Source organism: Pogoniulus pusillus, chromosome 6, assembly GCF_015220805.1.
Source record: "Pogoniulus pusillus isolate bPogPus1 chromosome 6, bPogPus1.pri, whole genome shotgun sequence".
In the NCBI taxonomy this organism is placed as follows: Eukaryota; Metazoa; Chordata; class Aves; order Piciformes; family Lybiidae; genus Pogoniulus; species Pogoniulus pusillus.
In genome coordinates this window covers 42,652,880-42,665,892 of record NC_087269.1, presented here as the reverse complement: position 1 = coordinate 42,665,892, position 13,013 = coordinate 42,652,880, and the positions used below count along the sequence as shown (strand labels likewise).

General features: G+C 38.4%; 1 protein-coding gene across 2 annotated transcripts in view; it reads left to right on the top strand.

Annotated features, from left to right (window-relative positions):
* Positions 1–13,013, top strand: part of NRG3 (neuregulin 3) — a 393,773-nt gene that overhangs the window by 316,001 nt on the left and 64,759 nt on the right. The window contains exon 4 of one of the 2 annotated variants that reach the window (XM_064145391.1): positions 8,997–9,020. In XM_064145391.1, the coding sequence (XP_064001461.1) occupies positions 8,997–9,020 (24 nt within the window). Of the gene's footprint in view, positions 1–8,993; positions 9,021–13,013 lie in introns of both variants that reach the window. The other variant, XM_064145390.1, reaches the window with a different exon arrangement.

Genomic DNA, 13,013 nt, shown 5'->3' with positions numbered 1-13,013 from the left:
CGTTCTGGAAGGTGGGTTGAGAGACTCCTAATACACAGGAGTACCCTTGCACAGGAGACCAGTGAGCCTGTGAGACAGAAAATGCCACAAACATTGAGAAAATGTTAATTAAAGCTTATGCTGTTTTATCATCCTCTGAGCCTGAAACACAGGACTACTGGAAACAATGCTCAGAAATGCTGCTGCATTATACAGATACTTAAATGATGTGATGTACAAGACACATGCACAGAGTAAGTGCAAATATTTCTCTTGCTACATTCTATGCTATTTAAAATGGAACAATGTAAGTCTTCTGTGTACAGCAACTAATCGTTACAGTTGTCAAAATTGGATGCCTAAAGAAACGTAGTTTGACAAATCCAAGCAGATAAAAACCAACATCTTTCTAAAAAGGTCTGAGAAATGCACATATTTAGGTGTCCTGAAGATCTTTTGTGCAAAACTCAGGCCAGTTATCTAAGCAGCTAAGTATGGTTATAAATATGACAACTTTGTTGTCATTAGAGATGTATAATTCACAGCCATTAAAACTTGCCCTCAATATTGTAAAAATCTTGATGTAAACACCTGTACTCTGCTGCTACTGCTGTTGTTGGATTTTTTTTGACTGCAATAAGACAAAATCACTTGGTTCATTATGAAATACAGTTTTTATTTTTTTTTTCCCCTAAAAAGCTGTACATTCCTTGTCCTGAAGTTGAGTAAAGTAATTAGGTTTTAAGAAATTGACAAAAGCTTACAATTTTTTCTCCGCCTTTAGAGAGCAGTAAACACAGCTGTATCTGGAATGCTTTCCTGCAGTAGACATGTGAAGGACAGCTTAATGATCTGTGGAAGGAGCAAAGTAACATTTAGCATGAGAAATGTTTATGAAATGTCATATGTTTATAAGACGAGTGAGCTATTAGCAAATCCCTGAATGTTTCTGTGAGGCTGTTTATATTTTGCAGACCCATGTTATCAAATAACCCATTTGGTAATTTCTAAAAAACTTGTAGACTTATTTTACTTTAATAGACAAATTTATTTTGTCTGTTAAAGTGCTGTTATATTTTTGTAAGTTTCTTTCTCCCACAGAACAGAGCAGTCAAGCAAAATCTTTCATTCCTATGACAATAGGGCATAGTCCAATTGGGCAGAGTCCAAGGGGATGGGGTTCAATAGCTCCAAGTGCAGGGTGCTGCACTTTGGCCACAACAACCCCATGCAGAGATACAGGCTGGGGTCGGAGTGGCTGCAGAGCAGCCAGACAGAGAGGGATCTGGGGGTACTGATTGATACCCACCTGAACATGAGCCAGCAGTGTGCCCAGGTGGCCAAGAGAGCCAGTGGCATCCTGGCCTGCATCAGCAATGGTGTGGTCAGCAGGAGCAGGGAGGTCATTCTGCCCCTGTACTCTGCACTGGTTAGACCACACCTTGAGTACTGTGTTCAGTTCTGGGCCGCCCAGTTTAGGAGGGACATTGAGATGCTTGAGCGTGTCCAGAGAAGGGCGACGAGGCTGGGGAGAGGCCTTGAGCACAGCCCTACGAGGAGAGGCTGAGGGAGCTGGGATTGTTTAGCCTGGAGAAGAGGAGGCTCAGGGGAGACCTTATTGCTGTCTACAACTACCTGAGGGGTGGTTGTGGCCAGGAGGAGTTTGCTCTCTTCTCTCAGGTGGCCAGCACCAGAACAAGAGGACACAGCCTCAGGCTGCGCCAGGGGAGATTTAGGCTGGAGGTGAGGAGAAAGTTCTTCCCTGAGAGAGTCATTGGACACTGGAATGGGCTGCCCGGGGAGGTGGTGGAGTCACCGTCCCTGGAGCTGTTCAAGGCAGGATTGGACGTGGCACTTGGTGCCATGGTCTGGCCTTGAGCTCTGTGGTAAAGGGTTGGACTTGATGATCTGTGAGGTCTCTTCCAACCCTGATGATACTGTGATACTGTGACAAGATAATCTAATTCATACATGGTTCTAAAAACTCTTTAGATCATGTGTTTTGGAAAGTAGTGGATATTCACGTGGGGTATGGTTTGTAGTTTTTTCTAGGTCTTGACCAAAGATATGATTCTTCTTCCATCTGGCTTTATGAGACTCAGTCACAACATAGCTGGGAAAGGACTAGTCTCTCCGGTGTAAATAAAGGTTGGCTTTTTCATAGGACTCTGCATGAATAACCATGCCAATTCCTACTGAAATTCAGTGTTACTTAAAACATGTAAGCTCAGCTTCAAATCCAGTCACCAACATTTCTACAAATAAAGGTGAGCCCCTCTGCAGAGGGAACATCATGCCACTATACAAAGCTGGAAGAAGGATGAGAGATGGGCCTGGGATTTTATTCAGTGCAAGTCTCAGCTCTGCAGGAACTGTTGTGTTAGTGACACAGAGGATAGAGGAATGTATTAACTCCATAGCTTAATTCTGCTGACAGTTCCTTGCTTGTGACAGTGCTGTAATCACCAACTATGCGATTGTGACTGTGGGATAAGTGTAGACATTGTCAAAGTTGCTGCAGAAGCCCAGGAAAAAAAAGTTCAGTTGTAAAAGTAGGTCGAATAGCTGTGTCAGTGCTTTGTCTTTATGTAATCCTTAGCACAGTCAGAGGTCCTGCTATGTGAGGCTGGACTTCTTGATAGCACTATAAAAGGTGTCTGATGTATGGAACAAATTTTAAAGCCATCTTTTAAAAGAAGAAATTGACAGGAGATGATGATAGACCTCAGTAATTAATAGGAACAAATAATGAAAGTTACCTTTTTGCAATTGTGATGCTAATACAGGGTTTCACTGATCTGCCAGAACTGCAGAATATAGAATATATAGAATATATATATCTGTCTATTTATCTTGATTTTTCCAAGGAATATCTATTAGAATCATTGATTATAGCAGTTTACGCTCGTATCAGTAATCAAGTAATCAGAATATGATGTGCGATGTTTACTGCAGTCTCATTGCGGGGGTGGAAGCTGGTCTCAGATTGCTCACGTTGGGTTTATCATTTTCAACATGTATTTAGAGGAAACTTCATAAACAACCTTGTCACCTTGAGCTATGAGTCTCTCTACTGGCATTCATTTTCATTTCACGTAGTTAATAATTTTCATGGAAACAGAATTACTTTCTTAGCAAATAAAATAAGAAAGCACCTTCAAGTCATCTGACCAGAGACAAAGTGTTCTGAGTAGACTTCAGTGTTCGTGTGCTGGTATTCTGGGATTAATTGAAGTCCTTATATGTGTTGAGCATCTCTCTTGGTTCGTGAATATTAAGTAAACCAGCAAAAATATATCTGCATACAGCAGCAGCATCTAACATTTACCTGCTCTCCTCGCTCATTGATGAAAACGATGGGCTACTGAGAAAAATATAAAGCAGTGCTGCATTTAGCTGAGGATCACACACTTTATGTTGAATCTGGTGAAACTCTTAAACACAAACTTTATATAGTAAATGTAATGGCTATTCATTGACTTTAAATTAAACTTTGCTGAAGTTATAGCTGTTCTAAAAAAAAGTAACCAAGAGTTAAAATCTGTACTGTTTGCAGTATTGGGGATATCAGTAAAGATTGCTTATTTTGTTTGATGAAACTAATTTTTTTTTCCATGAAAATCCAGCATAGTGCCTCAAAGTCTGTGAGCTGTAGAGATAATTTAAGGTCTTAAAAATTACAGAGAAGAGGCAAGCTTAATCCTATGAGCTTGCATGCTGCAGATGAGGTAAGCAGTTGAAATTTCCAACTTGTTGAACCTGTGAAGGTGGGAGCACTGCTATTACTTGTTTTCAGAAGTCAGAAACAATCGTTCAGTTGTGGTGATATGAACCACAACCACAAGCTTTCATTAGCCAATTGGGAAATCTTTCGTTTTGTCAATTTTTCACCACTATATATTATTTATCTACAGGCTTTGCTGGGTGTTTTTCAAGTGTTTGTTTGCCTGATAGCAGGCAGGGAGATTCTGTCCTGAGGCTGTACTATAGCCTCTTCATAGCCATACAAATAGTTATGGCAAATCTAGATTTTTTTTCTCCTTTTAAAAAAACCCCAAAACATAAAGCAATTAACCTCTAGATGTTGTCTTCAATATTTATTTTAGTATTTATTTTGCTAGATGTTGTCTTCAATGTTTGTGTGAATTCATTTTAAAGTAAATTTAACCCGGTCGATACAAAATGAGACTGTAAATGATTTCTCGTTGTTTATACTGTGAAAATATTAGACTGCAGTTTCCACAGATTTATGGCCTTGCTTTTTGAGGATTTTTCTTTTTAATCTGTCATTTCTGTAATCATGGTTTATAATTTCAAATATTTTGTAGAGGATGTGCTTATGCATGATTTTCATCACTGCGTGTTGATGTATGTGGGGCAAATTATTGGTATATTCTGTAGAGTTATTATTTTAACAGCTAATGAGTAATGAATGGCCTGCCTGATTGTGCTAGTTTGAAGCTAGCTAGAATGTTTAGGTGAGAAGAACTAGATTAGATCACAGGCTGTGAAAGGGAAACAATGGTGATGTCTACTTCACTCGTAGGCTTGCTGAGAGGTATAAGAACAAGAGTATAAACATAGAAAAGGCATTCTGGCACAGCCTGGGCTTTGAGCTGCATTTCTCTCTAACCTCACCTTCTGTCTCTCTGTTTAATCCGCTTTGCTTCCTAACCCCTCTGGCCAACCCTCCATTCTTCCTTGGGGCACAAGACAACGTCTGGGATAAGATAGAGGGGTGGGAGAAGGTGGAAGGGCAGTAGGGAGCCCCTCCTGGGGACTCAGGTTTCTGGGAGGGCTGTTGTGTTTCTGTCTTACCTTTTACCTTGTATATTTCTGTCTATAACTGTATCTACTGTAAAAATCTGCTTGGATATTGAGCTAAGCTGTAAATAATAAGCTTCATTCAATTTCTAGAGCTGGCTGAGTCTAGTCTGGGTGATTTCCAAAGGGGAGGGGGGCCGGTAACACCCCAACTGTCACACTATTGCTAGGGAAGTTTTATATCTAGATTTTTTTTGGTAGTTCTCTTTTCCAGAGAAGATAAAAGGTGGCATCAAGTATTTGTCTTTTTAAAGTCATTCTCAGGATTTAGTTAATCCCCTTTTTACATGCCACAGAAGGAAATCTCTGCCCTATTATTCAGTGAAGATGCTCAGAAATATCAGTAAATTATCTTGATTTTATGTCTCTGTTGCCCCTGAACTGACCCAGCTGTTTCTTTCATGTAAGCCTCCAAAAATGTTGTGAAGCATACTTTTGAGTAATTAGAGAAACAAATAAGCAGAATCTCTTTTTAAAAAAAATATTATTTTGTTCTTTGTAATGTCCCAGATTTTGAAAATATCTGTGTGCTGGTGCTTTTTCCTGTTGTTAATGAAAGAAACAAAACCCACCAAACCCAAAGAGAAAACAACAAAACACACATACAAAAAAAGCATCCTCTGAAAGAATTTTGCCATTTTGCTAAGTCTGATAACCTCTTGTGGATATCAGAGAAAACAGGAGCTATTCTTACTGAATAGAGAAATCTATTGTCCCGTAATTCTCTGTGCTCACATGCAAAATGAGGCCCCAAAAATTAATACACTTACATATGTATGTATAACCAACTGTGCCTTTAGGTTCATTGAATACATAAATAGGCTGGTAACTGTGTGCCGTTGAACATAATCAAGCATAATCAAGAAGTTTATATCTTTAGGAAATATCCTAATCTGCCTGCCTTTTGAATGGAGTTTTCTTCATTTCTGACCAAATTTGCTTGGTCCAATACTTAGCATTTGGACCTCTTTCTTCCAGCCAGATAATCTGCTCAGATTACTTGAGCTGTCTCAAGATAGCTTGTAGAATATTATCCTGTTGCATTTTGTGTTCAAGACAGTAATCTACCAAGGATAATTTAACAAATATTGGAACTTTATTTGAACTGATAAAATTATTTTGCAGAGGGAAATACTTTGCTGTTGCTCTGATGCTTTGCTGTTGCACTGATTTCCAAAAGTTGTCTCCTTCTCATCTCCTTCAACCTATCTGTGGAACAAATTGAGTCGTCTGTGATCTACAATGAGTATTTTCATGTCCAAATTTTTTCTTCTCTGAATTAGTGAGATTTACATGTTGAGTTATATTTCTTTTCCTAGTATAGCTTATAATGTAGCAGGGATAATGCAACCAGTCTTTAACTGGGGAAAAATCTCCAGTTAATATGACCAAGAAAAAAGCCCCAACAAATCACAATTGAGACATGATGCTGCATGTCCTTCGTGAAGTACTAAGAAATTAATTCATTACAGAGTGTGAATTTATCTCCTCCTGTGCTTGTTATCAAGTACTCCCAGATGTGTATATATTCATAAAGTATAAATTAAAATGGCTCTAATACTAGCAACAAATTCACATAGTGCAAAGACCATAAGGCAGGGTATTTTCCCCACATCAACAACAAAATACAGAAATATTCATAAAATAAAATATAAAAGTGAATAATCTTCCTTTCTGAGCAGTATATTCATTCTTAAGAACATAACAATAGCAGAAAGAAAGAAGAAATCACAATAACAAAAATAAAATGCAGTTGCATTATTTGCTTAATGACCCTATCTTGTAGAGCAGCACCCACGCTTCAGCACATTAATAGCTCTCATACACATTTGTGTTGAACTGAGTCCTTGAAGCAACTGCGCTGCTTGATGGTGAATTACTTTGTGTTGTGCTCACTGTGTCTAAGGAACTATTCTGCAGGCAATTTATAATTTATATATTACGAATGTATAGCATTATAACATCATTTGTTATACTGTGGCATGTCAGGGGTCAATAGCTTACACTTTTGTATTAATCTTGCTTTCCTGGCGTCGTCCTTGCTAAGCAGTTCTCTATCCTATGCCTGTCTCTCACATGGACAGGTTGGGAGAGTTTCTTGCAGCTGTTAAGAGAAGAAAAGTCTCCAAAATCGGAGCTTGCAAAATGTTTTGTTTTCAGAACAGCAGTGCAAATGAAGAGTAACCACTCTAATGATGCTTGATCATTAAAGGGCAGCATAATTATGGTTGTAAACTGTTCAGTGTATTACTCCTTTCAGTGTCACCAGCATGGACAAAAAAAGCAGGCCCAAGAACCCTGGGGACTTGTCTTTCCAGAAGAGTGGTTTCTGACCACTTTTACATGTATGAGAGTGCAGTTACTGTGCTGGAAAGGGCAAGCTGCAGTATTGCTTTCACAGTTTGAACATCTTTCCCAGGAAGGCCACAGATACCCTGGGTTCTCACTTGTGTATAGGCCACTCAAAGATGAACTATGATGGGTTTTTTTTCAGTCTTGTAAAGGAAAAGGTGCATTTTCTATGCAGTTTTAAAGAAAATGGCATTTAGCCATTTTGCTGAATGCAAAAAAGAGACTGCAGGCTGCAGATGGAAATAGTTTGGAAAATGTGTGTAGCCCAGTTTGACCAGTTAGAAAAGGAGAGTTGACTTTACACCTGTTCTACATAGACTTCTAAAGATTATATTGCGTCTTCCAGTAGTACCTCCCAACTCCAAGCACAAGACAGCACATCAGTCTCACTCTATTTTTTAACATTCCTGCTTCTTCCATCTGCTTTCTTCTGCACACAGTGCTTCTGGAAACCTGGGTGAAGTCGTGTTCTTTATTAAGGAGATGGGACTCAAAATTGAAAAGAAAAAAAAAAACAAAATCAAAATATTTTGCTTTTATTACATTTTAATGGGATAGATTGCATTTTTCTCAGGGGAAAATCATCCTTTTCTGTTCTTTGTAGTGCAAATTATTACCTCCCAAGGAAAAGTAAAATTGTCCAAGTCTAGCATGGAAGAAAATTTTGGCCTTCCTGAATGTCTGGCCTTCCAAAATTTCACTTTGGACTTGAAGCTAGTACTCCTTACATGCTTCAATTCTGAAATCAGTTAATATTTTTTCTGTTGCCTTGTCCTTGTTGGATAAAGAGTTAGTCTTTAGTTGCACATCAGCCTAAAGATACTTCTTACTGACTTATATTTAATCACTGTTTTATTTAAATGTAAATCTCCTTGGCATTTACTCATCTGTCTGCTAGGGACATAACATGTTCTAATTTGTCATGTGAAAAAAGGCTCCTGAAATGCTTTGAACTCCATGAGGTAAATTCAGTTAATATTCTAAAAACATTAACATTTTTGCTTAATTTCTAAATGTCTTGAAATTATTTCGTCTTATCAGTCAGATGCCTAAGAAAGGAACATGGATACTATTTCCCGAAGTCAGATACTCTGTTACACAACAGGTAGCAGTTATGCAATCAAGTGCAAGCGTGGCCACAGTGCTGTAGTGAGAGCTGTAAAACTCAGTAAAAGCCTTCCTTTCATCTCTTTTTGGGGTTGATTTCTGTCACAGAAAATGAAAGCTGAGCCTTGTATTACAAACAATAGCAGTTAGCATGTTGAGATTCAGAGGAAGAGAAAATGAAGTTCTTGTAGGTAACCGGCTTTAGGCACTTCAGCCAAGTATAAATATAATGGGTAAAGGCATTTGTGTCCTCCCCAAATGCATTTCCCTTCTGTGACAGGGTTATGGGCTGGATGTTAGGAGGAAGTTCTTGACAGAGAGAGTGATTTGCCGTTGGAATGGGCTGCCCAGAGAGGTGGTGGAGTTGCTGTCCTTGGAGGTGTTCAAGAAAAGCCTGGATGAGACACTTAGTGCCATGGTCTGGTTGACTGGCTAGGGCTGGGTGCTAGGTTGGACTGGGTGATCTTGGAGGTCTCTTCCAACCTGCTTGATTCTATGATTCTGTGTTTTAGGATTACCCTTCAAAGGGCAAGGTTCTGCTTTTCTTTTTGACCAGTCCCCCACATTGTGTTCTCTAGCTCTGCCATATAAATATTGAATGCTACCAGTGATGACAAAGGTGATATTTACTATTTTCTAACATTTCAATCTCTTTTTTTTCTTTTTCTTGTTTGTTTTGTCTTATTTTTGTTGTTGTTTTCTTTTTTTTACATGCTTTCTCGGATATATAGCAGACCATTTAGGAATTGAATTCATGGGTAAGTTTTTATTTCTCTTCCTTTCACTTGCTAACATTTATCTTGGTGCCTTATCACAAAGCACATGAAAGTTAATTGAAAGACTCCCATGACCTCTATCAGTAGATTTTGAATTGGACTCTTTATGTTTACCAATTACTTTTAAAAGTATGTTAAGAATTAATGATCCCCAGGTCCACTTCTCGGAGTCTTAAAAACTGTATAATGATGGTTTGGTGTTTTAATGGTGTTTAATGAAGCTCAGTATAAAGATTATGTGGCCATATCAAAACATTTGAGGAATAATAACTTGTGAGCTTTTAGGAAAGAGTTAATGCCTTCATATAAAGGAAATTTTCCTTTTATTTGTGTAAAGGAAAGTAAATTCTAAATAAGAATTTTAATTTTTAATGCTTTTTCAGAACTTTGGGTTGGTTACAATGCTAAATTTAGTTAGATTCAATAAAAGCCATTTCTTTATCCCTTAACAGACAAGTCGAAGGAATGCTTTTAAGAAAAGGGGCAAATATCTGTAGTTCTGTGAAGTAAATAAACTTCAGGCTAGGAGAAACCTAAAGCAGGACTGAATAATTGTTTTGTATAATTTTGCAAAGGAGGATGTGGTGTTCTATTGTCTCATTTGCTGCCCTGTAATGTATTCATAACCTGATGGAATTATAGGCTTAACAGGTCACTACTTCACCTCTCAGCTGGTGATCTGCAGAGAGCATAGGTGATTTCCTAAAGGAAAGGTTTGTCTCTAGCAGAGTTAGTGGACTGGTGCATTCTTTCTGTGAAAACAGCTTACATAAACCATTAAACGTGACTAAACACACTATTATAAACAGCTTGCAAATTCACATCAAATTATTTTTTTAAAAGCCACTTTCAGTTTTTCCCTATGTTGAGTTTTACTTTTTTTTTAAGTTAAATAGCCTAGTGATTGTAAGTGATGATTGGAGATTGGTGATAAGCCGAGTATAATTTGCCATGAAACAAATAATGTGCTAAGTATTAACTGTGTTGCAGGCTGCGTTAGCAAGAGGATCGCCAACAGGTTGAGGGATTTTTGTTCCTACTGCTTTTGGATTTGTGTGGCATACCTAGAGAATGGTCTCTTCTGTAGAGAAGAGTTCTCACTGGCAAACTATTCTGCCATCTCCAGGAGTTTAGTGTTTTTATGAAATTTCAAAGTACCAGTGAAATCAATACAAGTGTTTTCAGAGGCTTAGTGGACAAGCACAACTGGGAGATTGTTACTTGGAATGCTCTGAATTTATCTCCTGTTTACTGTTTAACTTCACCTGTAAGCAGCATTCTAGAGGCATACAATTTGAAGGACAAACATGGCCATTGGAATGGGCTGCCCAGGGAGGTGATGGAGTCACCATCCCTGGAGGTGTTCAAGCAAAGCCTGGATGAGGCACTTAGTGCCATGGTCTAGTTGACTGGCTAGGGCTGGGTGCTAGGTTGGACTGGATGATCTTGGAGGTCTCTTTCAATCTGGTTGATTCTATGATTCTATGTAGACAAAAGGAGCAGAATAAGGTTCTTAGAGTGATCCTTTTTATAGGAAACAGGAAAGTGCTGCTCAGGAGGCAAAGATGAATTATTTTAACTTTATTTTGAGCATGTTAGTGTTTTGTTTTGTTTTAAGATGTCTCTTTAAGACTTAAAAAATAAAGCCAACTCCTGAAGTCTTGACTCAGAGTAGTCTTCTCATATTAGTAGCTGTCTGAGTTTCTTGCTTAATATTGAACCAGACCTTGATGGTACAGAAATTAATGAAATCTTGATACTGAAAATATTATGGCAGCAATCTTGCATGACACTCAAGCTCATTTTTTGTGGGCTAGATAGAAGCATATTTCAGAATCATATACAGAAGTAAAATGCTTGTGCTACTTAAACCCTCCTCCAATCTTTTTAAAGAATGATTTTGGAAGTGTAAGCAGATGAAATCATTACCATACACATAAGAAAGTTTAAATCTGTACCTTGTATACAGAGACAGATGACAGTGTATGCATCAAATTAGTGCCGCTCATGCAAAACCTCTCCCATGAGTTTGCTTCTTTCTATACTGTAGAAGGTAACTGCAATTAGTGGCAAGAGTATTTTGCAGTTATGAAAAATAAAAGGGAACATTCTTTCTAATGGCTTTGTTGCATCTGGGCTCAGTTGCCTTCAGAAATATACTTCCATCACCATATTCCAGGAATTTTGCTTGAAGACCTTGTAAGCCTGGGTTCCCAGAGAAGGTTGAACTCTTCCCACAGTAGGTAAAGCTAAAAATCTCATCTTTGTGTAGAGGTGCCCCAGGGGACAGATGAAATGCATACTAACAACACACCTAGTTTATTTACTAAGAAAAGTCTTCAAGTGTAGCCTTTTTTGCTACTCTCAAGAATCACTGGACTGTATTTGTCTACCCAGTCCTTTTACTGACCTGGGATCTGTTGCCCAAGAATTTGTGTACCCTTTTGTGAAACTGTCTTCCCCTGCACACTCTTACTGCATCTAGTTCCAGAGCTCAGTAGTTAGAGGCTGTGCCCATTGCTTTTTGATTACCTGTTATAATCCATTTCCTACCAGATCCTAGTCTCTCACTTGTGGGACTTGCTGAACAAGTTAGGCATTCGATTTACCAACCCGCTGCTTTGTTCTTTGTTGTGTAAATAATTCTTACGTTCTCACATCCCCTTTCCCTTTTGTATATTGTTAGGTTTATGTTCCATATTGTGTGTTCTCAAAGATAAATACCTGGTACTTTCCAATGTTGCTTGCTTAGGTTTACAGTGTTTGTTTCTATGTGTGGATAGCACAGATAGAGGTAGGCATATTGAATTAGCATATCTGTTTTGAAATGTTGCAAATATAGCAGTTAATGCACTGTTCTGCTGTATGCACATGTGGCTTGTCTTGAGTTAAATAAAAGTAATGTGTTCAAGGAATATTATGTCCTTAAAAATGCAGATTTAAGTATTGTGATCAGAATATCAAAGGTTTGTGAAATCTCTGGTGATAAGGAAATGAGTCACACTTTTTAGTATCTTAAAGAGAAGGAAAGAGAAAAAAACCACAACTGTTTTGTGTTTGATACTCATGAGAGCTAGATTCAGTGTCTCTGATGTGATCTCCCAGAAAGGCTTTGGGCAAGGTATTTTCATCTCTTCATTCCTTAGATTTTCAATCATAGTAATTTTTGTCAGGCTTTCTACATTTAAATTTCTCATCTCTCTAGAGAATATCTTTCAGTAATTTGTGACACAAAAGCTATTTATTCCTTGCAAGAGGATGCAGACTTGGTTTCCTCCTTACCTGTGCTTCCCTGTTCCTCATAAAGAAAGCACAATGTTGCATGGGAGAATCATGTGCAGCGCAGGCAGGAGTGCAGTGCACATGGTTGGGGTTGGTTCACGTCTGCATGGTTCTGAGCGTCTCATAAGTGATGATGGACTTATGCAATTTCATTAGATTTCCAACACAAAGATCAATAAATATTACCATGGTATGCCTACAAACTGGAAACCTACTTGTACTTACAGTTTCATGGCAGTGGAAAGCAGGCTGGCTGGTTCTGCTTATGTGATTCTTGAAAGATACAGCTGCTACTCAATCAGAAAATGAAGTGATGTCTGTTAGCATTAGACAGCATGGGGATATGACTATTTGCAGCTTATTGTGGTTTTGTTTGTTGTTTGGTTTTTGTTTCTTTGGTTTTGATTTATTTTTTTTTACCCAAATGGTTAACCACACTTCAGAGCTGAACGGTTTATTTTTGTCTAATGGAAAATGTGATGATGAAGTCAAATATCTCTGACAGCCAACACGGTTGATCAAGTTACTCTGGTGCAACAGGTAGCAGTTGAAAACAGAGGTGTGGAGACTGACCTTGTGCATGTGGTCTCAGCTGCATAGTGAAATCACTGCTTTAACTGCCAGATACCAGGAGATGCAAAAGCCTGGGAGTGTTTTGGGCAAAGACTCAGTGTCCAAGAAAAGGCATCATCA